We start from the raw sequence: 27,502 nt of genomic DNA, 5'->3' as shown, positions 1-27,502 counted from the left end.
TTCAGATTTTTGCAATTTATTTGCATTGTAAATCCAGGTTTTTGCAGGTAAAAGCATGTAAACTTTCAGAAGGGAGAAGCAAAACAAGAGAATAAGCATATTTTTACCAGTTACATTATTTTAGAATGCAAAAAATAACTTGAGAAGTTTGGGTTTATGGTGGTTGCAGTCTTGGAACCTCCTTGATTTTTGATAAATTATTAAAATTGAAAAAGCATGAGTGCTTTCACTTCAGTTCATTGTACACACAACATAAACATTTCCATACTGATTGCTCAAAGAAGTACAGTAGAATTTGACTGAAACAAATCCTCGACAGTGCAAAATCCAAATGCAAAGCATCTCTGGAATGTTCTCTGAGTCTCTTTTGATTGTCTGTTGGGAGGCTTTGCTCACAGCAAGCTGTACGCATGTGGTTTTATAAACATCTCACCCGTGGGTCTGGTTTGTGTCCTGTCATAGGTGAGGGTGCTCCGAGCTCTGGTCGCTGTCGTGGCTGTCCTCTTCGGTCGCCGGCCGCGGCGAGCTGGCAGAGCGCTGCAGTCCTACTATCCCTGAATACTCTGACGGCAGTAGCATCCCCTTTTTCACATTCACCAGTTCTTTCTCCCGAGCTGCTGCACCCTGCTGGCCTCCCTTCACACGCTTCCACTTCATCCTCCTGTTCTGGAACCACACCTTCACCTGAGAGCAGACACACAGCAGTGAGACACTGAGGCGGACTCTTCAGACTCTACAGAGCAAACCAGCAGGAAAAGGACAAAGTCTGTCCTCGACTGCACAACTTACACACAATATCCTCTCTTACACAGCTATAGGACAGATTTGTATTTTTTCATAGGTACTTTAATAGAATACTCCAGTGCTGGACTCAAGCTGTCTGAGAAGCATGGGGCAAAAGAAGGTGAAAAAGTTCCACCTCCTGGTTTGGATCAAAATTGTTCTATTGTACAACAACTACTACAATTCTGTAATTAAAAGAACCACAGAGAACTACTGAAATATTTAGTATACAGGGCGGCCTAGATAGCACTTCATCACAACTTCTGGATGTGCACCTTAGAGAGCACTTTACCCCATTTTGTCCACTGGAATGGACTCCACAGAGGACATTTTGTCATGTTTTGTCCCCTAGAAGAACACTCTAGGGGGTACTTCATCACTTTTTATCAACCAGAGGGGCATCCCTGACAGTACGTTTGTGTTGTTTTTTAGAACATGGGGGCATCAGGGGAACAAACTCCACCATCAACAGTCTGACTTAGCTGAAGTGAGGTTATCTTTGTCCTGGCAATCACATGTAGTTTTTTTTTTTTTTTTTTTTTTACCAGTGCTGTCTCAATATAGAACAACAGAACAATCCTGAAAATGAATCCTGAAAATGTCATGGTGATGAGAAGACGAATCCTGATAACTTTGGAAACCTTGGAGCCACCATCAGGAAAACAAATTTCTCCTTGATTATAAGTTATACTTAAAGTTAGTTAAGCTGAGCATATTCTGTACAATTTGAGCCCATTCTGACCTGACGTTTGGACTCATTTTAGAGTCAGACAGAATTTAAACTTTGTCAGCCATCATTTGATCTGCAGTGTATTTGTGGGAGCGAGGACAGATCAGCTGCTCCCAAACGGCCATCGGACTTTTGAATGAATTTCTGAAATGAAATGTTGGTCAGTTGTTGTCACTCTCATACAGTTGAAGCAGAGCCACGAGTCGATTCCCCAAGGTCAGAGCTTTTTTTTTTTCTCACTGCATCTGCACAATGTGGCAAATATAGCATCTCAAAGTGCCATGGCGACTATGCATCATGTGGATGGAAAATACGGACGGTATAGATGATTTTTTTTTTTTTTAAGGCAGAGAAGATGGCACAGATGATCATTTCTGCCATGTTAGCATTATTGCTAGCAAACAAACTTCTTCCCACCTCAGAGCTTTGAGACAGATCTTTATTGCAACTCACTGTCATACCTAAATGCCAGAATAGGTTGACTGTCGATTACTTGCAAAATGACACATATTATCGGTGAACAGTACAGGCAGCAACAGGTTTAACAGAACATAACTACATTACGTGACACACCTTACATAACATCACGAATGTGGTTTACCAAAACAACTTGGTTAGATTTAGGCACAAAAACTACTTGGTTAGGTTTAGGAAAAGATTGTGGTTTGGATTAAAATAACTTTGTTATGTATAGCACATAATAGAAGTGACATCACTCGCGCAACAGATGTAACACAATGACCATCAAGACCACAATGATATTTTAGGTTACGCAAAACTCTGAATAACTCTGCTTTTGTTTGTTATTTCACACAGGACTGGAATCTTGGTCTCCTGGGTGAAGGTTTTGTACTTGTTTGATCCATCCATCCATCCATCCGCCCCACCTCCTCCCTCCAAATGCAGACTTTCTCACTCCTTATGCCTCTCCTGTCATACTTACTATGTCCACTAGGGGGCGCCACCTCATAATAAACAGGGCCCGACAGGCCGTTTTATTTTCTATTTTACACATAGGGTGTGAGCGCATAAATCATGAACTTTGGCTTTACATCACAGATGATTGATTCGTGCAGTAGGAGCTAAAATTAAAAAACACACATTTCTAAAATTGTAGCCTACAGTGTAAGCCCAGCTTTACTGATCACAACCACGAGGCTAACAGACAATTTTTTTTTTTTTTTGGTATGGACATTCATAGTCTCCTAGGAGGACATATAATGATTCTCATGACTTCCTGACCTTTCCTCTGGCACCATCATCTGTTCACTAGATATTGTATATCAGCATCTACTGGGCAGATTTTCAAGAAATACACTGAGTACATTTATGCTCCCTGGATAAACCCTTTACACGTGCAGAGAAGGTTTGCCAATTAGGGGACACACACAGAGACAGAAACCTTTAGTTACCCCTGCGAACATTCAAGAATGAAGAATATTAAGACAAAGATGCAGAGAAAAAGCAGGTACAGTCCTGTCAGCACCACTGAAATGGAGCAGAAATGTGAAGACATAGTTGTGAGTGTAGCTGGCAGCCATCTTGGCTAATTTTTATTGTCCTCTGGGTGTGAGTGTAATGGTGCGAGCCAGTGATTGGAGTGTTGCGGTTCATATCACAGCGCCGTACTGTATTTCCACATATGCAGATATTTGCTGATGCATGAGTCACGCTGGTCTGCTGGCTCGCTCCTCCCTGACTCCACAGCTTATTGAGTATCTGCGTCTCTCATAGTGATGAATAAGCTGCTGCCTTAAACGGGGACATCCAATCTGGACCAATGAGGTGCACCCCCCAGTCCTCTCCTGACTCCCTGTCCTGTCCCGCCTCCTGTTACCCTCTCCCTGCAGCCCCTCCAGCACCCACCAGTCTGCACCCATTGCACCCCCACTCTCATATATTAACAGACATAAACACACACACAGACACACACACATCTTTTAACTCCCGCTGGGCATTTTGCTCTCCCAGCAGTCTTTTCCTGTAGGATTTATTTTAGGTGGTGCAGTGTAGTGACCAGCCACTTAGTCACTGGGAGTTAAGTTTACAGAGTAAACACTCGTACGTACGGCTCATTCTCTCATAAACAGCTTGGTGCTGACCCAAACACCCATATAGTCTGCAGTTTTTAAGAGGCATTTAGGCAATTTATATCCTATCTGTCACCAAGAAACTGCAAGGTCACCGCTCAGCTTACAGAGGCCTGGAAGTGACGTCACAAAATAAAGAAATATCATTTAGTAAAAAATAGTAGGCTAAGAGAAAATCCTATTTTCATAATGAGAAGCTAGTTTATGAGATCAGATCAATGCTCCACATCCACAAAATGTATTGCCTATACACCAGATATTTTTTTTTTTTAATATTTTGTGAACTGGACGTGTTTTCCTTTAAATTTTGATGGTGGCTAGTCTTGAGTTTCTCAGGACTAGCTGTGGATGCCAAATCCCAAAAAGAAAAAGTCTCAGAGCAGAGGAAAATAGAGAATTTAATGGGCAATGTACCGATATTATATTTTATTGCAATTTGAGACTAGATATTGTGATAGATTTTGGATATTGTTACATTGTGATATGGAATAAAAGTGTTGTCTTTTCCTGATGTTAAAGGCTGCATTACAGTAAAATAATGTTATTTTCTCAACTTACCGGACTTTTCTAGCTGTTTTATTATTTCCCTTTATCCAGTAAGTCCACCCTCCTGATGATTATTTATCAAGAAATCTCATTGGGTAATATTCTTTGAAAGTACCAAACATCCTTACAATATTGTCATAGTATCGAGGTATTTGGTAAAAAATATTGTGATTTTTACTAATTTTATCATCTTAGCCGCTTCCACCCCTTGAATTACACAACATGTCATCATTCACAACCTACATGATCAATAATTATCAATATCGACCGATTTGAAACTTCACTGTTGTTAAAGTTTTTTCAGCTATATATTGTCCAGGCTTGGCTGGGGGGAGGTAACAGAAGTTCAACTCAAATGTACATGAAGCATGTGCAGAGATGGGAAGTATTTTAATTAAATGTATTTAAAATATGTATTTAATTACTTTTGAGTATTATGTCAATTGAATTTTGCTGAGCAGAAAATAATGAGATGTAATTTGTAATAACATGATATCAAATAAAGAGCTGGTATTTATTGATTTTAAATATTTATCATATATTGTTAAATATGCCATTTTATTCTCAGGCTTATTTATGTGCAGTTTTCTCCTAAACCTAAAAGAAATATTATTGAAAATGTATCTTATTTAACTACAATTGAATCACTGTCAGGTCAGGCAACATGCTCACTGTAAACTAGTGTATTTACTGTTTACCAGCAGTCTGAGATAAGAGGCTGCACTGGTGCAAAACTCCCCTTAGATCAGGGTCTGGAATCGGTGTATGTATCGTGATACATGCTGTGATGTATGTGTGGCGATATATGATATATATGTTACTATGATACTATATATATGTATATATATATATATATATATATATATATATATATATACATATATATATGTGTGTGTGTGTGTGTGTGTGTGTGTATTGTGCCTTCCATGTCTCATGTATTGTGGTTTTATGATGTTTGAAGCTTTATATTTTAATAAGACTGTGGGTCTACGTATAAAAGCCCAGTTAGGGATAAGAGTTGAAAATAAACAATAGTTATAAACTCTCTGTGCAACACATCAATGTCATATTGTGTGGGAATGATGTCAAATTGCATTGTCTCTATCAATTAAAACAAAATACATATTGCAGCCAAGGCAGACTTACTAAATGACACTGAAATAACAGAGGAAAAGAGCAACTATCAAACATGTGCTCTAGAACTGGTAAATATACTGACTGGTTAGAAACCACCCAGCATGCACCCCCGAATTCACAGCCTCCCACCTGATTGGCCAGCCTGTTCCACTGCCACCAAGCCAAAAGAAAGCTGCTTAATGCTCAACTATTTTTATCATATAGTCCTGACTATTACTATTTTATGTTTTGTTTTACCGTCTGATGTTAGGCAGATAGTGTAGAGTATCAAAGCTTTGACAACTCCAGATGCACCAGACTTTCCTAACCACATAAACCTGCTCAGCCCAGATGTGCCGACTGATGAATCCCACTTGATCATGAATTGGAGGGTGTGGTCTGTTGTTTGTTATTAGCATAGGTAATGTCCCCTAAACTCTATATAAAGACAGGCATTTTGTCTTCTGAAGCAGTAAAGACATGTCGTATCAGCAGAGAGACACACGGTAACTGAAGTGAGAGAATGAAGGAATTTAAAAGTAAGATAATTTGTTTTATTATTTACTTTTTATCAAATGCTTGGTGAAGGAAAAGAAATTAAGTGTTTTTTTAGTCAGTAAAAACAAACAATTTCTTTTCATCAGATCAGATCAGATTACATCAGAGCTTTAAAAAAGCTGTATATATTCTTTTTACACTTTTATTTAAAATATAAAAAAAACACATTATTAAATTATGAATGTGGTTATATTTTTGACATAACTGATAACTTTGTATTACATTTTGTCAGTTTAGTGGCTCCATAGACTTTTACTTGTTTTGTCCGACCAACCCTCAAACTATTGTACACCAGATGATATAAAATAGATAAAAGCAGTATATTTCTGAGGCAGGAAAAAAAATGTGAGAAGACAATTAAAGACATTTCACCAGGTGAAACACTGAATATTTTTTGATTACTATATAACTATAGATATGTTAATTATAACATATAATTATGAACAATAATTTACACTATTATAATTCATAATTAGAAATATTAAGTTAACTAATAACAGATACTCAAATTACTTTAATTAAATAGCTTTTTTGGGTATTTGTACTTTTCTGAGTAGATTTTTAAGTCTTTACTTTTACTTGTACTTAGGTATATGTTACACTATTTATTCTACTTAGTTACTTTTAAAATCAAGATTAAGTACTGAGTGAAATTTGAATGAATATCCAAACCATTCATTTTGTATTTTTGTAGCCAATGAGGTGATCTGATCACAAACAGACCAATGAAAACCAGGATATATGGACAATAAACTAAACAGTGCAGCAGTACAGGTTTGATAGAAGGATGTTAATGATTAACTATTAATCAATGAATCGCCCATACGAATTTAATCAATTCAAAATGTGTTGGTCAATATTTAATTAATAGGCTAGAAATAGCAGTATTTCAATGATGTACTCTCGTAAAATGTTCTCTACCTAAGAGGACCAAAATAAGAAGACCATGGTGAAGCCAAAAAATCAGAGTACTAACAAAATAAAAAGAAACTGTGGATATGAACAAAAATAAGAGAAAATATCTGTCAGTAGTTTGTAGCATGCGGTCCATTATTTTGTTCAAATACAAAAACTATGAGATGGTCAACAAAAAATGAATTATAGCACATTTGGTCAAGAGTTCAAACTCAGTTTAGGATGAAGAAGTTTAGTCTTGAGACTTGCTTGTGACTTGCAAAGCACTAACTTAGTCCCACCTCTGCCTTTCACATTACAAATATTCATTTCATCAACTGTTTACATAAACTTGCAGCTTTAAGGTTTGGTCATGAACAGGCCATATGAAGAGGATGTATTTTATGACAATAATAGTCTGTTGTTAAAGAAACAAGCCAATTTAACAGAGGTATAAATCAGTACAGTAGGTGGGAAGCAGAAGCTTTAGGATGACAGCAAAGACGTTGAGCATCCAGAATCAACTCTCTCATGAACAGATTTATTGGACCACTGTTGGGGGCGTTTGGAGAAGCAGCCAACATGAGGGGGAGTGTTGAGGGACTTGGCTCCAGACAGGAAGACCTAAATCCTGGGTGAGTTGTCCTGGCTGCTGCCCGAGCCAAAACACTGATTGGTTCTAGCCAGCAGACCTCCACATGCACTGTACTTGTGGGGGTGCTAAGACTGCGGGGTTGTTGTTGGACAGAAGTGCTGGACTGTCTTCAGACCTATACAAAGACATTTACAGGACAATGTAAAGCTGAAGCAGTTACAATTTAGATAACAGCCTACTCATCCTTTCAAGTCACTGGAAGTGACAAATCTTCACTTTAAAAGATTTTTCCATACAGATCCAGCCAGACTGAATAACAGAGTGAGGCAGGGATAATGAGGTCTGATCATCTGTCACTGACTAACCACATTCTCTATATTCCCACACAATTAAACAACCATAGTAGTATTTTTTTTGCATGTATTTTTTATATTAGAATCCAGTTTTTGCCAGTGGAGTTTGGTTGGTTTGAAGAGAGTGATATTTGAGATATACAACAGCAGTTTCCCAGCAGAGAAATCTGTCTGACAGTAAGGTAAAGCTGTGATATACAGTATTCTAAATGCAGCGTACAGGTACCTCATATAACCTCACTTAAGAAAATACAAACCATCCCTTTAAAATCTTGTTCATTCTCACACGAGACACAGTGCTGCAGGCACCAGCAGATGACGTGTGACCAATGTGCAGACAGGCAACATGCAATCAAAGTTATTATGAAGAGCGGGTAAAATTAAGTGACAATATTTCTGTGGGTATAAAATAATTTGTAATTTTATTTATGACAATTTAGATGTGATGATAAAGGCTTTGAGAATCTGGAAATTTTTGGTGTAGGTACCTTTAAGTGTTTTTTTATGCTTAAAAAGCTGTGTGAACATGCGTGTTGGTATTTCATCATAATAATTATTTTTAATTGCTGGTGTTTTGTGATTTATCTTGCTTGAACACATGCAGTTTTAACACTCCATCCTGTGGGCAAGAGTGCATGTGTTTTCAAATCTTTCTTTAGCCTTCACTTAGTGTCCACTCACCACACAATGGTCTTTATGAATAATATTCGTACAGGCGATCCCGGGCTTGTGTCAGGGTCAAATTCAGAGGTATGCAGCCAAGAGCCGCAACAGCTTTCACAGCCTTTGCGCTCAACGCAACACAGGATATGGTGCTTTTAGTCACGTGCTGAGCGCACTAAGTCAAGCATAAATCCAGCTTCAGTTGCAGTTGTTTAGGAATCATCCACTGCCATATATAAAGCACTAGTGTCAGTCCTTCAGGTATCCATTGCCTGAATATGAGCAGTATTACTGTTAAGCTGAATGTGAAAAGCTAAGCCTGCACTGCTGACAGTTGATTTCAGATAAATACACTACCCTGGCTGTAGTCGTACTGAACCATTTTATTGACTTTACGTTATGTGTCAGAATCTTTTATAAAAATGCATCACTGACACACTGACTTTGTTTTACTGACTGTCTGCCAATGTTTGAGGCATAGTTTACAGTATGAACATGGCATCCAAAATATCATCTTATTTTCTTCTTTTGTTGTCAGTGCTGTCCCAAAAAAGTACTAAACCATGTTCTGTACTACAGATGATAACAATCAATTGATGAAGAATTTATCGGTTGTTGAGAATTTGGTCAATCAAATAAAACTGAATCAATCTAAACTATCGAATAAAGATCTGAAATATAATATAAGGTAAATATAAGATTATTTTTATGAACACCCTCCACAAATCATCCAGTATTAAAGTGTGTACATTCAATATGTTGGCCTTTATGTCTTTATATATTTCATAAATTGTAATGCTGTCAGAGAATAAGCAGTATGGAGCTGTGGAAATATAAAGCTAGAGGAGGAAAAAAACACATATTATAGTATATAAGCAATTTTTTAAAATAATGATTAACTGATTAATTGATTATTGATGTTACCAATGATTGATTAAGGACAGTGCTTGCAATTGACAACTCTAGTATGTACTGTTGTGTACCATCACACAACTACTACGTATACCAGTGGTTCCCAAAAAATTTTTCAGCTCGAGACCCAAAAGAGAAATTTGGTGTCTCCCCGGGACCCCAACTTAAAACAACACATCATGAACTCCCAAAACATCTACATTTCTGAAAATGCAACAGACCATGAATTTAAAATGTATCTGAAATATATTGTGTAGATCACAGCAACAATCAGATTTGCTGAGTGTAATGTTAAGTTTCTCACCATCTCATTAATGAACTCGCATTTGTCCACTGAAACTCTAGAGAGCTTTTAATTTGAATCAGATGAAGGAAGTGTTGTATTTACAGTGTAATGCAGTCATCTTAATGAGGCAAACAGGGGCCACATTTCCCATCATGTCAAGCACTGGACTGAGCGGTTTGTTAAGTTTGCTGTTTTATGTTACGAAATGCAAACCACAATATTTATGTGACACATGAATGCCCACCTCAGAGTCTACTTCAAATGAAGGCCTGTATATGATGTGTGTACTCTGCTAATTGGTGAGCCAATGAAAACAGGTACATGGAGTTGCACTTTTTAGCACACACACATTTCGTACACTAATGGCAGAGGCTGCCATGTAAAGCAGCTCAGCTCAGAACCGATGACTGTGTGGTTCTGTGTCTTTCCCCAAAGACAATTCAACATGCAGACTTTAGGGAGCCAGGGATCTTCCAATTAGCAAACAAACCACTCTGCCCACTGAGCCACAGCTGGCCGTCTGTGACCCATTTGGGGTTGTGACCTTAAGTTTGGGAAACACTGCCATACACAACAATGGTTTTCTGGAAGATGAGTAAAATACATTTAAAATCTAAAACAGTGTGGTTTTTACAAATTGGTCAGCACTGAACCGTGTGCTTGCAGAAACACTGGTGTGACCTTTTCCATTCTGTTGCCTAAATACAATAAACTGATGCTCTATTCAGAGGAAGAAGTTCATCATCCTTTCCTATTTTTTCAATTCATATTTTTTTCTGTAAAGCATGACAGCCTGCTCAGGGTTCAACTAATAAGACTTGATCAAGTCCTTAGAATTCAATGTGTAATAATAATCAGTGTTGTGCATAAACATGCTAAAAGAGCAGCATTCATTGAACAGGCTCATATTTTAGGTGAACTGAACTGAATGGATCAGTTTGCAATGAATGAACAATGAAGACAGAGTGTTACTATTGCCCTCTTCATGGGGCAGTTGAAACACTAATCACTAATAAAAGCACACTTCAAAGTAATCACATTACTGCTGTATCTAATAATGTTACTTAAAGTTGTTGTTTTTTTCTATGTGGTTTGAATTCTCTTCAATGTCAGATTAGGTGACCATTCCAAGATTTTAATTCTTTGAATTGAGTTAAAATAATTTTACATTTACAAATAAAATGAATTTAAATTGTGTCCTTGGCAGGAGGAAGCTCTATGAAGAAGGAAGATAGGAATGAAAGGACTTTAAGGACTGTGAACTTAGTTCAAAATAAAAAGAAAAGTGAACATGAACCAGTTTTAATCTCTGTGAACTGAACTTTGAGTTTTTATTACTGTGGTCCACGCCTGTGGAACAGCCTGAAGACCTGAGAGCCACAGAGAGTGTTGATATTTTTAAAAGCAAACTAAATACCCACCTAACTGAGCTTAATTGACTTATTTTTTGTGTTTATTATTATTGCTTATTCATTTAATTTATAATAATATTAATATTTTATTCACCCTGTTTTCCTCGCTGGCACATCCTTGTATTTTATCCACTGATTATTATTATCTTATGTATTTACTTATTTGTTGATTGATTTTTAGTTATTTGCTATTTTGAGTTTTTATCCTGCCAGTGTTGTTTCCTTACCTATGATAGTGTTTCCTCAGTTCCTGTTTTTAATGAGCACAGTTCTTATTTTAATCTTTACCATTTCAAAGTCTTTTCTTTGTGTGTGTGTGTTTATGTTTATTAGGGAGGGGTCATGATTTTCGAATAGTCATTAAATGATAAAAAAAAATTGAAGAGTTCATGTGACTATTGTCTTTTAAAATCTATTTCCACTGGTTTGTTTCCCTTATTTTACCAGAGCCTGGAAATAATGCACTACTACCAGCTCTCACATTATTACAGGCCCAGGTTGTATCTACAGATGGTGATGTATTTCATTTCAGTGACAGGCTGTTTACTGAACATTTACATGCTGAAATCTAACTGAAACCATGTCAGAGAAGCAGCATAAATTGTTACATCTGCCCCCAGCCTCAGAGGACAGAAGACTTGGGTGGACAACGTGTGGATTTTACTCCAACTGACTGCTTTCTTAATAAAGACCTGCAAGTATCAGTTCAAGCTCAGTGATGGATAAATACTGTAACTTATCCTGTTGAATTTGGTGCTACTATGTTGCTAAAATGGTTATTGCCAGAGGCTTGGGTACTGTTGGACTAAATTGTGTAATAAATAATAAATAAAGCCTGATTGATTGAGCATGACAGCCTGCTCAGGGTTCGTCTTATGAATCTTAGAATTCAAATAATGACCACATGTAATTGCAGTGACTTGTCTGTCATCATTTCCCTACAAACTAAACAATATCAGTATCAATGAGTAATATCTCCCCTATGTCATATCAGCTCAGTGTGCTAAGACTACGAGCAGAAACCCATGCAGTGGACACCCTGTTCCTTCTACTCGCCAGAAATACTCTGAAGCAGCCATCTGACTCTTTTCACAATAACTGTTCACACACAACTGTTTCCAAACACTTTTATCCCCCAGAATGATGATCAGCAGCAGCAGCAGCAGCAGCAGGCCGTGCTGATGTCCACATCACAGCACCGCTAACTTCATACAAATGTTTCTTTGTGAGCGTTAAGAAAACCATCTGGACTGTGACACACAGCATCACACAGTCACTTCACACACACTGAGAGCAGCACGCTGACATTTCAAAGAGTCTGTGCGGTTTGGAATCGATTAGCCTCAGAGCATTAGTATGACATGTCCAACCGTTTGCTAATGTCAAAACACTGAGGGATTTTTTTTTTTTTCTCCTGTGAAGTCTTGTACAGTTCTTTAATGGGAGCCATATATCAACTGCCTTCATCCACAGGGTGATGGATGTCTGTGTGTTTGAGGAGTCTTTTAGATTACTGTTGGAACATTTATTATTACTCTTAGTGTTTGACATTATGCATGAAAAGGTTTTTGAAATATTTAGATTTTTTTTTTTCTTTTTTGAAGTTTCCACTCATTTTGTTCCATGCACAAATTAAAAATGCATGTAAAAACAGGTGTATGGAAGTGACATTTTCCATTAGCCCTCTGGTAACTGTATTGGACCTTTAAGGGTGGCATAACTTGTACCTGTATGATCTTGGGTTCATGAATTTTGGTCTCAAAAAATTTCCGACCTAAATCTCCCTCAATTTCAACCAGAAGAAGAATTAAGAATAACTGCAAACACCAGTGTGGGTGTGCAGGAGCTTTAAACAAGCAGGCAAACAGTTTACAGTAAGAAGTATTTATTTGTTGTCTTAGCCAGAGTCAGGTCAGTGTTATGTTTGTGTGTACAGAGATATGTCCAGGATGGATTTAGTCTAGCTTAATGCAAAGTTTGGACAAAGACTGCTAGCCTGACTGTAGGGCTGTACCGAATGTATTCAATTCTCAAAGCTGTGTTTGTTGCCATGGTATTCTGGTGTACTATTCAACTATACGTTTATGTTTGTTATTCTTCACTGGCCACCTCTGTGTTGCTCATGCTGCCCATATTTTGCCAGTCAAGCTTGTGCTGAAGTTGCTGTTGCTGCTGCTGCACCGGCGCACCTGCTTCTCTGTCTGTCCCTAATGGAGAGACAGAGACATGAAGTGCTGCTGCTGCAGTAGCTTCAGCACAAGCTGGACACACTACACCTTCTTCAGACTCTTACTCTCCCACTGCCTCGTCCTCTCAGACCACAGCTTCTCAGACAGAGAGCGACGGCAGCTTCAGGGTGAGGTGGATGCAGATCGATAAAACCCCAGAAGCACAAGTGACACAGAGGCAGACAGACTGAGAGAGGAGGAGGCACACTCACCATGACTTGTTCTTCCCTGGTGCATCCACTGTCTCTTGGACAAACTCCTCTATGGCCTTTATGAAACCTAGCAATGATGTTTCCTATCAACTGTTTTGGTTTAAAAAGTCATCTGTAGGCTTAACAGACTTGCATGTTGGGCAATTTGAGTAATTAGCATAATAAGCTAATTAACCACACAAAACTCAGTACATAGACTATAATTTTGCTCCTTGTTAACATAACTCTTTTCCTGCCATTGACAAGATATTCCATCTATTGTTGTTTTCACTGCCGGTGGTGGGGGGCATTGTGACGGATCAACTGACAAAAAACTGTCACTTGAGGAAGAAGAAAACAACCAGCAGATAAAGAGGATGATGTGAGTATGAAAACATCGGTGCTCTGCTGGACACAGCCCGGGCAAATAGCAGGTTTGCTCACCCTGTGTCCCCAGATGTCCACAGCAGCTGGGACACAGAAACACACCACAGCCCCTGGGACTCACACTGCAGCTGGGGCAGAGAGAGCACACTGGCTCCTGCACCTCTCAGACAGTGTTTTGGTGACAGTGATGTCACACACGTAATATTAAGTGATAAAAAAAAAACAAAATAAAAATCTCTCCCACACAAAAATGCTGTTTTCTCAGGTTTTTTTGTCTGAAAAGTGGATTTTTTGCTGCAACCAACCAAGATTCAAGTGCTTATAAAATGACGGAAGCTAAGATATGTAATATATATATATATATATATATATATATATATATATATATATATATATATATATTTTACTTTTGTAAAAAGTGCTGGAGGGAAAAGAGTTAAAATGTTCACAAGAGTCTAAGTCCATGTCCATGCCATTGGTTGATAACATGTTGTAAAAAAAAAATAAATAAAAAATAAACATTTTACGAGCAATGATGTGCACCCCTAGGATAAAGGTAAGGAACTGTATGTCAGTTAATTTAAGTGCAGCCTAGATAATGTTAGCTACCTGATGTGTTTTCCATTGGGAATCACTTGGGTTTGTTACTAATTGCTTACGTATGATTGCAACTGCAAGAATCATTGAACCTCAATGCACTGCAGTTCATTAACATTAAAATAAACTTACTCTGGGAAGTCTGTTTATCTTTTGTTTATTTTACCTAATAATAAGCTACTTATGCTAATTATGCAAATGCCCCAACATGCAACTCTTAGCAACCAAGTCGTATTTTATCCACTAGCCCTATAGATGACACTTCAGTCATAAAAACCATAGGAAACACTATTACCGGTCCAATAGATTATAGTGAAGTTTCCAATGGGACAGGCCTACCTGGCTGTATCTTTAATCACCAGTACTTTCACAAGCCTCATCAACTTGGTTTCTACTCGGCTTATGATATTGTTCACACTTTGCAAAGCAGTCACTGGTTAAGAAACAACTTAGAAACTATATATTTTTTGCATTTTTATATCTCCAAGCAAAATGCTCAGCTTTCAGACTTTTTGAGGTGAACTGTTAATACGTTTTCATGGAGTAACGCAGTGGTTTCTCTATGCTCTGCTCACCTAAACACAACCCAGACACACACGTCTGTACTGGACACACAGAGATGAAACTGATATTAATCATTTCATCTGACCCTGAGTAAGACAGCAATTTTCCATGAGTCCAAATGTAGGCCTGCTGCCTGAAGAGATTAATGGAACAAGGACTCAAAGCCAAAAACTATAGGCTTCTGCTGCCTTTAATGTAACTCTACATTTACTTAAAGTTTTAAAAAACAAATTTCCCTCTTATGATAATCTTAAAGTAAAGAAACTTTTTTTTTTACATAACAAGATTAGGAAAGTGCTTTCTTTCCCTTTTCTTTTCTTATGAAGACTAAAAGTGTGAAATCAATGAGACAAAGAGTGATTGCAGTATTACAGTGGTGATTTATCACCTCCCTAGATGTGTCTTTTGGATCTTTGCTTAAAAAAATAATTTTCAGTGTCAAACTATGATTCAAGTGTTTATCAGCAAGACTTGTCGATTTTGTTGCAGAACCTAATGAATGCCAGTGGATGTTAATAAAAGTCATGGCCCATTTATTTCCCCTTTATTGTGTTTCATGACTTGGATCACATTAGCTAGTAAGATTTTGATGACTGTTTATGGTGCTGCTCCTGTTTCGTCCCTCTCTCTGCCCTCACACTGATCCACAGCCATGCAGCAGGTACCGTACTTGTCGTTCCGTGAGGTCGAGGTTGACAGCTATTTCGTAGCGTCTCAGTCTGGTCAAATAGTTGTGGTGTGCAAACTCGGACTCCAGTTCCCGGATCTGTTCTTTGGTGAAGGCTGTGCGCTCCTTCCTGGGCTTGCTGTTCATGTCTGACTTATAGCTCCCGTCCTGGGACTCTGAAATGAAAAACAGAACATTTTCCAGCCACAGCTGAGTCTCCAAAAGAGAGAGGGGGAGGAAGAACAAAAAAGGGGGTTGAAAAAAAATTAAAGGGGGTTTGATAAAGTGCAGGGGCCCGTCTGAAACCAAAATAAAATGAAAGCGAGACGATTAAGAGTGCCAATCACCTTTTATTGTGCAGATATTGGTGTTGCATCTGTGTTATTTAACCCAGGCAGGGAGTTTGCTCCCACATGGCTCCATTCAGTATTTTATGGTCACTTAAAACTCAGACTATTTAGTCACACCAGTGTTTGGGATTAACACTTTCATTTTAATGCCTACAGTACAAATAAAAACAAATAGGAGGGATTTTCAGAGGAAATATTCAGTAGAGGAAAATTCCAGTTTACTACAACTAGGATCTAATTTTTGTAGTTTTAAGCCTCATTTTGATTGGATATCATACCTCTGTATTCATCAAGGTAATTGCTAAGATCTGGGAGTGCAAAGCAACTGCAATGAAGTCAAACAAGACAAGAAATACAAGCAGTCAGATGAGCAAACAGTCAGCCAGGTTTACATATAAGTTTACAAGTACTCAACCCCAGTACTTGAGTCAAAGTATAAATACTCCAGGTCAAATATTACTCAACTCAAGTGAAAGTTGCTCAGTCCAAATTTTACTGAAGTTAAAGTACTACAGTACGTGCTTTTAAAAACACTTAAGTATTCAAAAGTACAAATTACAAAGTACATTTTCTAAAATCAATACATTTCTGTATTGAAACTGTAACTCTGAAACCACCTGATGATGCACTGACTTACATTTAGAACCACTTTGCTACACAAAGTCTATAGAAACACCTATAAAAACTTCAACATAGAAATACAATCAAAAACAAAAAGGACAGCCATTGTCAATTTCTGATGTAACCATATTGATATCACTGCATAAAATTAGATTGAAGCTGACTGTAAGGAGTTCTCCAAGTCTGTTAAATAATTTCTGTCTTCAGAGGCAGTATATACATTAATTATGCTGTATTTTTCACTCCAATAAAAACAATTTAACTTTAAAAGCCTCCCTGAAATAATGAATAATTATAATAACATCTTGAGATTTAATTTTGTCTTTATCCTGCCATCAACATTGCCACTTTTGTTAGAATGAAAGAGGGAGAGCTTGTTTGTTCTTGTTACAGAGCACACCTGGATAACTATTTCTGCTTTTACATCAGTCCCAGTTGAAAGCGGGTATTGTGATTGGTTCTCTTCTGTGAGGAACACAGCATGTGACCAATTGCATAGAAAAAACAGCAACAGCTGACTTGAAAGCTGTGCTTACGAGTAACAACAACCTTCCTAGCAATGTAGTGGAGTACAGATACTCAAAAAATGTACTTAAGTACAATACTCAAGTAAATCTACTTCATTACTGTCCACCACTGGTTATCTAAACCATTAAAGGAGAAATCTGTAATATATTTACTGTAATTTATCATAAAATGACCATGTTAAGTTGAAATACTCACTTCACTTGATATGAATGCTACAGCAACAGAGCCTCCTTTGACATTTGTATGTCTGTTTCCCATTTGTCAGAGTTCAAATTAATGTTGAATTTTCTCCAAAATGAGTAAGTTTGTGTTTATGAGTCATAAGAAATCGTTAATAAACTTGTTGAAGGCATAGTTGTTTATAAAAGTTAAATTGAGCAAAATGTTAATGGAGTTTGTTATTTCAGAGCAGTGGGCTTTTGTTTTCAGGACAACAGGCTTTACTTTACAATGGCAGACAAGTGACAGTTAAAAACAGCTGATCAACTTACAGTGGAGGGATAGTCCTCACTTGTTATTCTCAGTTTATGAGGATGAGCACATAAGTTCTATACCACAATAAGAATGAGTGAAAGTTTTTCCCAATGCCATCAATTAGCTCACATTAAAGAGGCAGGCTAGAAACCAATGTCATGAGAATTCCTGCAGCATTATTTTGTAGAACAGTGTCGACAACATTAAGCTAATTGATGAACGACCACATTTCCCATCCAAGGCAATGCAGTAAGTGGATGACTGGATTGATTTTGATTGGCTGTCAGTGTTTCCAACATTCATCAATCAAACTATATAGTTTGCCACTGTCATTGTTGCAATAGTTGTGGTGGGGATGAACAATATTTCAAAAAGCCACTGTGATTTTTTTTTATTAGGAGTAAACAACATGTTTCACCTGTGGCTTCTTCAGATTCACTCAACACGATCTGTTGATTCTACCTAAGATGTACCTGCGACCGACCGGCACCTGATCCCTGAGACTGGTTGTGCAGAGGGAGCTCTATTTATTTTAAAAAATATATGTATAGTTATAGTTATCATACTCAGTGTGGATGACCCTTTACATGTAGTGCTAACATGGAGGCATTCAGGGGACTGTGATAGCAAGTGAAGTGTTCATGTCACAATATAACAGTTAAAGCTGCTTGTGAAAGCACTTTTGGATTGATTTGAGTCATGTTTTGTAGTTAGCTGTCTTCTTCTTCTTGACTATTGTTGGTGTGTTGCTATTTGCATTAGTGCCACCTATTGAGCAGTATAATATATGAAATAATACATTTAATATTAAGTTGAAAACCAATCAGAATGAGATTTCAATTTCAAGAATTGAATCAAAAGGCAGACTCAACAATTCTCCCCTTATTTTTGTTTCCCACCCCCACCTAACTGTAGCTTTCTATGCATCAAAGACAAAACAGTGTAGCTGACTGGCTGTTTTATTAAACTTGATACCATCTAGACTTTTTAACGAATTTATAAAACGTAAATGACAGTTGCTGGGGCATAAAATTCAATAATCTGTTTCACAAATCAAGACCTGATATTCTGACACTGGTATAACCATCAGTGCAAAATGAAAAAATGTTAAAATCAGAAAATCAAAAAATCAAAAGTCATGTCGAAATGTAGATTTGGAGAATCGTGACAACAAGAGATCAGAATCCTACAAAACAGTCTCACAGCAGTTTGTGAAATACAGCTCTGCAGAAATGAACCTTAAAACCATTTTTTTTAGTGGGCTATTAGTTAGATGCCTGAAATAAGTTCTGTGGTTAAACACGAGCTTTAGAAATGTTCACTTTTTTTCTAGGTCATAAAATACACCAGTATTTACAGTATTTTCACCAGTACAGTCGCACCAATTAATTCTGAACCTTTTACATGTCTTTATAAAGGCAGTTGCTAACAAGTGGCTAAATGAGACTACAGAGGTTGTTGGGGACATTAAATCATCACATGGGTGGCCTGGTAGTAATTTGAAGAGCATTTGCTCGCTGCACCGAGGCTGTGAGTCATCTGCACTGGCCCCCACTCTGTCCCCCTATCCTGTCTTCACTTTAGCTGTGCTGACTAAAATAAAGGCATTAAAGAAAAGATGTTTTTAAAAAATCATATATAAAATATCATCACGTCAAACACTGGTCACTTATTGGTTGTGACATGAATTCCAGTGACTGTGGTGTAATTGTTTATAGCCTAATGTTAGCTTTTTACTTCTGGCGATTGCATTTATGCTCTAGAAATCATAAAAGTGGTGTTCACTTATGAATATTATCTTATTGAGCAAAGTGTTTCAGAATCATAAACTTTTATTTGCCACAGTACATCTGCCAAAAATCCAATGGAAAATCTTTTTGACTTTAACGGAGAGAACCGAGGTGATGCTAACTTCTGGGTTGGACTATAAAAATACATCATCCCTGCAGCACCCCATACTCAAGAATTTTGAACAATAGATTTGTGTACGCCATCGTTTCATACTGTGGTCAAGTTAGCAATGATAAACATCCAATGTCTGTATAGACTTTCAAAATAAAACTTGCTGAGAAACAATTCACCGGTGCTTAGGTTTAGGTTTAGGCACCAAAACTATTTGGTTGGGTTTAGATGGATTAAAGTAGCTACTTCCTTAAAGCAATCAATGTTTGCTATTGGTTTCTCATAGGAAACAAATCTTGCTGTCCTGTATTAAAGTGCTTGACCCACCCATCCACCTCGTCCTCCTCCACACACGTATCTTCTTGCTTATTATACTACATTCGTCCTTTAGTTTAAAAGTCATTACTTTGCGAGGCACGCAAGAATCCAGCTACAGGCATGGTTTTAAGTGTAACGACAGCGAGAAGCGCCCATGTAAGGGTTGATCTGATGGTTGAAGTTAGCCTGTGTTACACGTGTTAGACAGATGGTTTATCCAATCACTTGCCAAGTAATTGAAAGTGCCTGCCCTTTTCCAAACAGTTTCTGAGGACAACTTCCCAGATGGTTCTGTGTAACAAACCATCTGACATGTCAGGTTAGAAAAAAAAGAAGAAAATTTGTGTCCACTTGTGACTATTTCATAAACCGCCATGACTCTTAGATTAAATTCCACAGGGTACCTTTAATGTTTGGTTTTCTTCCCCTAACCTTAAGGGTTTCAGTTGCCTCACCTTAATTACATCATAACATTTTTTTTGCCACAACCATCTGTTCTCATTCTCATCCAAACTGTAGTGTCAGTGCACCGATATTGTAGAAATAAAGAATTTTAAAAACATTGGTTTTGGATGTAATTCAGTAACTTGATGAGTACAGTCCTGTTATTATTGGTGAGAATGAAAGTAAGAGAACTATATATTATATCTTTTAGGTGACATATACGAAGGCCTTATAGAAAACCAAGAAAATATTCTCATCTGGATGTTTCAGAATAAAGGGAAAAGCCACATGTTAATATAAAATTTAAGAGTCCTACTCGACAATACTTATTGCATATAAACACTAAGCTTTTCCCCGATTTGTTCGTGCTTTCAGGGTGAAATCATCTGTTCCCCACTTATACTGTCTGTCAGTACAAGCATATTTCAAGTATGCCTTTTATGTATTTGTGGTCAGTGAATGGTGAAAATGAACGGAGCATTTTGAAAGTAATCTTTCATAGTGAGAAAACTCTGAATAATAATTTCTACGCTGTTCTCCAGTCGGCACTGCATAAATCCAGCTGACATTTCATTAGTTGTGTAAATGTGGGATGTGCTGACAAACCACAGTGTGCCAGGAAAGAGACACTGTCTGTGCTGTAATGTGAGACTACAAACACCCAACCAAAGACACTGGACGCTGGCAGTTTTTTGTGTCATATTTTCCTTTTGTCATGTTATTTCATTTAGAATAATTAATTATTTTAAGATTTTATTGAGCCCTGAAGCCTTTAATTTGCAAGATTTATTTTCTGACTGTTCAAATCAGTGCCGTTGTTAAATAGAGAGCTCAATTTATTTCTGCTTCACCGTCCACACATGCAGACTGCTCCATGAAGGGTTGTAGGTCAATCACTGTGCATATTTCATCATCACTGGATCCTTTTTTAAGAACACCGCGTCCAGAAAAAACTCTTAAAAGTGCTGTGGCTTCTATGAGTGCCAATGAAGTTAGAGTTAGGAAATTGGATTTGGGTTAGGCCGCTGGCAGCTTCAGCGTATCCTTTCGAAGTGTTCAATCTGTCAGTCAAAGCGCCCTCTCTCCTGGCCGGGACGTCCACTCCGGGGAGTTGGAAAGTTCTCGACTTGGCACGCGCTGCGAGCCGCTCGTCAGCCCAGCTAAATAATGCAGATACGGTGGCTGCCTTTAAATCTTGTGGATATATCCTGCTTGTCTGTGTCCTTTTTATCGTTCATATGAAGCATATGTGTGCAGATGTAGAACTGTAAAATTTATGCCAGGAAGTTAAGTTTTATGCCGCTGATACGTGACCTGCTTTTTCACCATCACCTTAACTGTTTCACTATTTCACCAGCACAGATGAATCTGTTCAGAGCCACAGCTACCATGGAAGACACTGAGGTCATGACCTCTGGGTTTTGTCTGGGAGTGTAAGAATTTTAACAATCTGGAAGCAGTTAACATTCGGCTATCAAAAACAGTTAGACGGTGGTGGATGCTCAACAAGTTCATTTTAGTATTCTGAGAAAACAGTCTCGCCACAAGGTCCATTTACAGCCAGAAAAACAGGCATATAGGCTGTCTGTCCAAGTAGCAGGTGCCAAAAATACACACATTCTGTACTTTAGTAGAAGTACAGATACTTGTTTAAAAACAGACTCTTGTAAAAGTAGAAATTCAACTTCTTTACTGCAGTAAAAGTGAAAAAGTACAGGCTCTGAAATGTACTCCAAGTACAAAGGTAAAAAGTTTCTACTGAGTGTTTCTGTGCAAAGTGTCTTTTTTGTTATGTCTTTTGTCTTGTTGCATCATTTACATCGTTTTTGTCTCGTTGTGAATTGTTACATCGTTTTCATCCTGTAAGGGACTTTTCGAAATTTATGGGAGCGGTCCACTGGATGAAAACAGGCAAGGGCCATGCTGTTTTTAATTTTAATCTGAGGGAGGGTAAGGCAAATTTATATATATATTTATTTGGTAGAGAGGCTTTTCAGAATCCGGCTACTACACTGAGTCCCTTCAACGCCTCGCCTCTTAGCCAAACTGGCTGCCCTGTCTGTTGATCTTTGTGCTTGGCCTGTGCAGACAGAGAGCAGGTACAGTATCTGGCAAATCAGTGGCGTTGGTGACTGAGTAGATTTCAACCATGTAGAATGTAGCAGAAACAGACATTATCCTCTCCCAGCTCATAATTGTTACATACGGAGCAGTTCAGGGACTTATCCCTCATCGCATCGCGCCTGTCCTTCATTACGTTAACGCTGTGTTACTGCTGCTGCTCTGGTGCCAGTATGAAAACTGCCATGAGCCAAATTTGGATGGACAGATTGCAATGTAGCGCCATCTAGAGGATGAAATTAATGTCCCAAATACACAGCGATGGTTCAGTCCCTAACATTGTTATGTTTTATATTATTTACATTGGTTTATTGTGTTTGTCTTGTTATATATTATTACGTTGTTGTCGTTGTGTTTTATCTTTTCTATAAGTTTTGTTTTGCTGTGTAACGTTTTTGTCATGATAACATGAAAGTTATGTCATTTAGTCTTGTTACATCATTTTTGTCTTTCTATGTGCTTTATGTCATGTTCACTTCAGCAAATTTGTTTTGTTGCATCCTTTATGTTATTTTCTTCTTGTTATGTATTGTTAAGTTGTTGGTCTTGTAATTTTCATTTTGTCACTTCATATTTGTCATGTTGCATCTTTTGCTTTATTTTTTTATCTTGTTATGTATTGTTTCCTTGTTTTTGTTGTTACATTGTTTTCATCTTGTCATGCCCTTTAAACCTTTTTTGTCTTGTTACGTATTATGTTGTTTTTGCCTTTTGTATTGTTCTATCTTGTTATGTTGTTTTCATCTTGTCATGCCTTTTTGGGTTGGTAAAACTAAAATAATCAGTATCTCCCCTAAAATGCATTAAAACTAAAGTAACAAACTTGTCACTGGAAAGTACAGATATTTGTGTTAATGTATGAGGGGAGTAAAAGTAGAAAGATGTCAAAATAAAAAATCTACTGAAGCACAATAATTTGTACTTAGTTACTTCCCATCTTCAAAACCAGTGTCTCTTTTCAAAAATCATGACCTAATTACTCAACATCATCACAGACCTTGTCGTGAGCAGCTGAGAAGTTGAAGCTGAAGTACTTTCAGTAGATTCTAAAGTAGTTCTGGTAGATTCTGCTGCAGAAAGAAAGTAGTTCCTCCATGAAACTGCTCACAACAGATTACTTGGGGGTGTGGATTATTTTGAGCAACCTGGTCATGATTTCTGGAAAGACACATTGCTGTTGAGATTTTCAGATGCTTTGTTTGTGCTTTGAACACCGCAGAACTTGTGCCATCAAGTCCAGTTATATTGGAGAAAAGGCAGACATCTCTACAGCCCATATCTCCAAAACTCTGCAGCTCACACCAAAACAGTATATTCACTTATTTGAGTTTAAATTCTGTTACATGCATCACATCCATCACGTGACATATGTAATGTGCTTGTTTTAACTGAAACCGTGATCTTTACCTAAACCTTACCATGTAGTTCTGTTACCTAAATCTAAAAAGAATTGCTGCTTAATTTCACATGATTTATGGAGCATTCTTTAGGTCCTGTGCTGCCTGTCACTGGTACTCTGCAGTGGTCATTTTGGAGGTCACTGGAAATCAACCTATTCTGTTTTTTTTTCATTTCCATCCATTTTTTCTAATTCCTTTAAGGTTGTCTTCTTTGTAATGACTTAAAAGTTGCACATTAAAAGCCACTGGTTCAAAGCCTGTGGGTTTCCAAAGCCTCACTGGGGGTTGCGAGGCCTTCGTGATTTTAAGGTGTATGAAAACTTTTTAATTTTCTGTTAAGAAGAATGGAATTAAATTGTTATTTTTAAAGTTTGGATTTTTATAAATGTAAAATAATCTGGTCTGATAAGGACACAGTGATGACCTGAAGACGAACTGTATTCATGGAGCCTTCACTGTCTGCTGAACAGCCTCGTCCTGCATTAGAAAAGCACATAACCAAAAAGCTAATAAAGCAATGGCCAAACATCAGGGAGAAAAAAAATACTGAATTTGTCAAAAAAAAATTAAGCCTATTAAACATACATGATTGTTAAAAAGATGACAGAGAATTTTTTTATAAATTCTTATAATCTCTGATGCCACTCGCTCTGCCTACACAGGAAATAATCTGCTCACAATTCATTCAGATCGCTCCTTTTACACAAACACCCTACAGTTATTGCAAAAGTTAAAGGTCAATTTTATTCTCACTTATACAAAATATAACATACAGTGAGACTTCATCTCTAATTTAACTGATCTGAGTACAGAAGCAGTGGGCAGCTGCCGGCCAGCCTGGGGATCAACTCCAGTCCTAAAGCCAGTGCGTTGGTCAGGGGGACTGACTGAAGAGCAAATAGAAAGCTCTTTCACAAGATTCAATCAGGACCTTCTTACTGTGAGGCTGAACAGTCTACCACCGTGCCAACATGTTCACTATTTGACTGAATTGTACAGTTTATCAGTTGTTCTGCACTGATATTGTTATGCACTGAATACAATATGAAATATCCATAAAATATGTCATTTAATCAGGTGCCACCAATTTATTTAAAGAAAGAAAAGGGGTCCCTTAAGGAAAAGGGTTGGGAACCACTATTACTGTTTAAGCTACATAAATTATTTTAGACTCAATCTGTTAGCATAAATGAATAAATAAATAAACAAATAAACACAAACAAACAAACAAACAAATAAATAAATAAAAGGAGTCTGCATCTCCCCACCAAGTTTTTTTCCCTGGCAGTCTGGAGAAGGCTTGGAAACTGCATTTTCAGGCCTTAATGCTGGCAAATTAAATTTGCAGAAAACTGAATAAAATACTGTTTTTTAAAATAAAAATCATATGATGGAAATTTTTGCGTTTGGATGACGGGCAACTCGGTCTCCATTTCAAATCCTGGCTACGGCCCTAAATTGTTGATTCAGTTTCAGAAACAAACTTTAAAATTTATCTTTTTAAAAATCACAGCAATAGACTGGTGTTCATCTAAAACCAATACTCTGCTATTCATACTTAATATGTTGACCCACAAAAAAAAAATTGCCCCATGAATGTGACAAAGATCAGGTCCTCTTCATCTTTTCTATCGCACAAACGTCTTTATAGGGCCTAGACTGGATCATTAGAAAGTTGTCAAGTCAGTCTGAGCATAGAATATTATTTTGTACACTCTTGTATTCCCATAACAAATGACGATTCAACTAAATTATTTTTTTAAAAGATGCATCCAATTTCAGACTAAGACTGACACACTCTTCTCTAGACCAGCTGCCACACAACCAGTTGTGCTTGTGTAATAAATGATTATTTTCTTTATTGATTAATCTGTCGATCATTTTCTCGGTTAATCAATTTGTTTTATGATCCATAAAATGTCAGAAAAAGATGAGAACCTTAATGACTGTTTCTCAAAGTCCTCAAATGTCTTGTTTTGTCTACAACCAAAAGATATTCAGTTTACTTCATAGAGGACTAAATAAACCAGAAAATATTCACATTTAAAAAGCTGAAATCAGAGAATTTTAACTTTTTTTAGCATAAATAAATAAAGTTTTCTTAATTAACTAATTGTTTCTGCTCTAAAACATTTTATTACTGCAAATCTTCACCATTAAGAATCAACCATTATTAGCACTGGCAAATAGAGTTTGGTGGCACAAAATTTATGTCACAATTCATTGTCATCTTCATACTAGTTAATCTGTATCTGTAACTGTCTTTATCTAAAATACAGTGTAAATGCATCTGTAGAGGTCACATGATCTCTGGGAAAATGCCACTAAATAGTACACCTCAGACGATTTTATAACAAACATGTAATTTTCTGTCTTATACAATAGATGGTTAGAGTACTGAATCCTTATCCTCATGATAAAATTGTACTCTAATTGTCCTAAAGTTTCAAGTTTAAAGTTTAAGAGGGAAGTTAAAGATGGATTTAAAATAACACAACATTAACTTTTATACTCCAACATGCAGAAAATATGAAATGATTGTTTTATACAAGGCATATGAACACTGGATCCTTCTTTTTTATTGCTGTTTATTATAAAACTCTTTTGCATATTTAATTCAGCTGATGTCCATTATGTAATTCAGAATTAAACACTAATATTTTATTTTTAAAATTATTATAAACATTTTTATTAAAAATGAAATAATATATTTTCTTTAGATTTAAATTTTACTCTAAACAATGTTTGGTCTCTATCATCAGTATTAAAAGTGATCAGAAAATCTGTTGTCTAAATATGTAAAGAAATTACTTAGAATAAATATAAAAGAATTATTGCATGAGCATGGTTGTTAGTATTAGTAATGTGCTGAAAAAAAATTATAAATATCTCTAAAGGGCCCAAGAATTAAAAAAAATTAATCAGTTTTTTGGGAAACTGGCCTTCCTGATCTTACCTAAGCTATCATTCTTGCCTTTACTCCTCCTGTCCACGTCCTCTGAGGACAGACTCTGCCGGCTGTATTCTCCAGAGACACATGATGCCCCCGTTGGGTCACCACTGCCCAGACTGGGGTTGCTGCTGCACAGGTTCGGGCCCCCGGAGCACAGTTCGGGGTCCGTGGCCTCAAGCGGCGGCAGGCAGACACTTTGCCGAGCATTAGGCGAGGGCATCTGCAGGGGGACGGGCCAACCAGGCGGGTGCTGAGGGTGGAGGGGGTGCTGCTGCTGCTGCTGGGGCAGGTGGCCTCTGTGGGCTGGACTGCCAAACGCTCCATTGTCTTCTCCAGAGTAGCCGTAGGGGGGCGAGGAGCTGGGTAGATCCAGGTAGGAGACGTGGTCGCTCCGACCGTGCAGGGTCAGTGGCGATTGGGTGATGGCGGGGTGCAGGCCCTGTGGCGGGGCGTGAGGACTGCGTAGACAACTAAACAGAGAGTGATCCATGGTGTGGGGAGTCCTCCAAACCCCCACTCCTGCCTGTCAGATTCAACCAAAACTCCCCAAACAGCAAGCAAGAAGAGAGGAGACAGAGTCAGGGATGTGGGCAGCCTCAGTCCCAGCTCTCCTCTGCAGCTCCTCTCAGTCCAGACCTCCAGACCCCCCTAATTCCCAAAGAAAGCCGGCTGAAGGAAGGCAGAGATGGTGGCGTTGAAAGAAAAGGCCTCTGGTAATCCTGAGCACGCAGACGGTTGCCAGGCGGATGGTGGGTAAACAGTGAGAGGCGGAGGAGGATCTCGGATGACAGTGGAGGACGCCAGGACCAGTGTGGAAGG

General features: G+C 37.8%; 1 protein-coding gene across 1 annotated transcript; it reads right to left on the bottom strand.

The window, feature by feature from the left end:
• Nucleotides 1-27,502, bottom strand: meox2b (mesenchyme homeobox 2b). The gene is made up of 3 exons (XM_084738946.1): nt 26,687-27,502; nt 15,576-15,748; nt 1-684 (listed from the first exon to the last, which is right to left on the bottom strand). Exons 1-3 carry the CDS (start codon nt 27,171-27,173, stop codon nt 457-459), a joined length of 888 nt encoding a protein of 295 aa, XP_084595072.1. The 5' UTR covers nt 27,174-27,502; the 3' UTR covers nt 1-456.

This window comes from Lutjanus erythropterus, chromosome 16, assembly GCF_056507025.1.
Source record: "Lutjanus erythropterus isolate fLutEry1 chromosome 16, fLutEry1.hap2, whole genome shotgun sequence".
In the NCBI taxonomy this organism is placed as follows: domain Eukaryota; kingdom Metazoa; phylum Chordata; class Actinopteri; order Lutjaniformes; family Lutjanidae; genus Lutjanus; species Lutjanus erythropterus.
Note: the sequence above shows the minus strand (reverse complement) of the source record. Positions and strands in the feature narration are given on the sequence as shown.

Bases quoted from the DNA above. Each gene is read 5' to 3' on its own strand.
- meox2b (XM_084738946.1), bottom strand. From the start codon at position 27,173: ATGGATCACTCTCTGTTTAGTTGTCTACGCAGTCCTCACGCCCCGCCA. The intron at 15,749-26,686 runs GTAAGATCAGGA...TTTTCATTTCAG, and splicing joins AGGCAAGAATGATAGCTTAG to AGTCCCAGGACGGGAGCTAT. The intron at 685-15,575 runs GTACGGTACCTG...GTCTGCTCTCAG, and splicing joins TCGACCTCACGGAACGACAA to GTGAAGGTGTGGTTCCAGAA.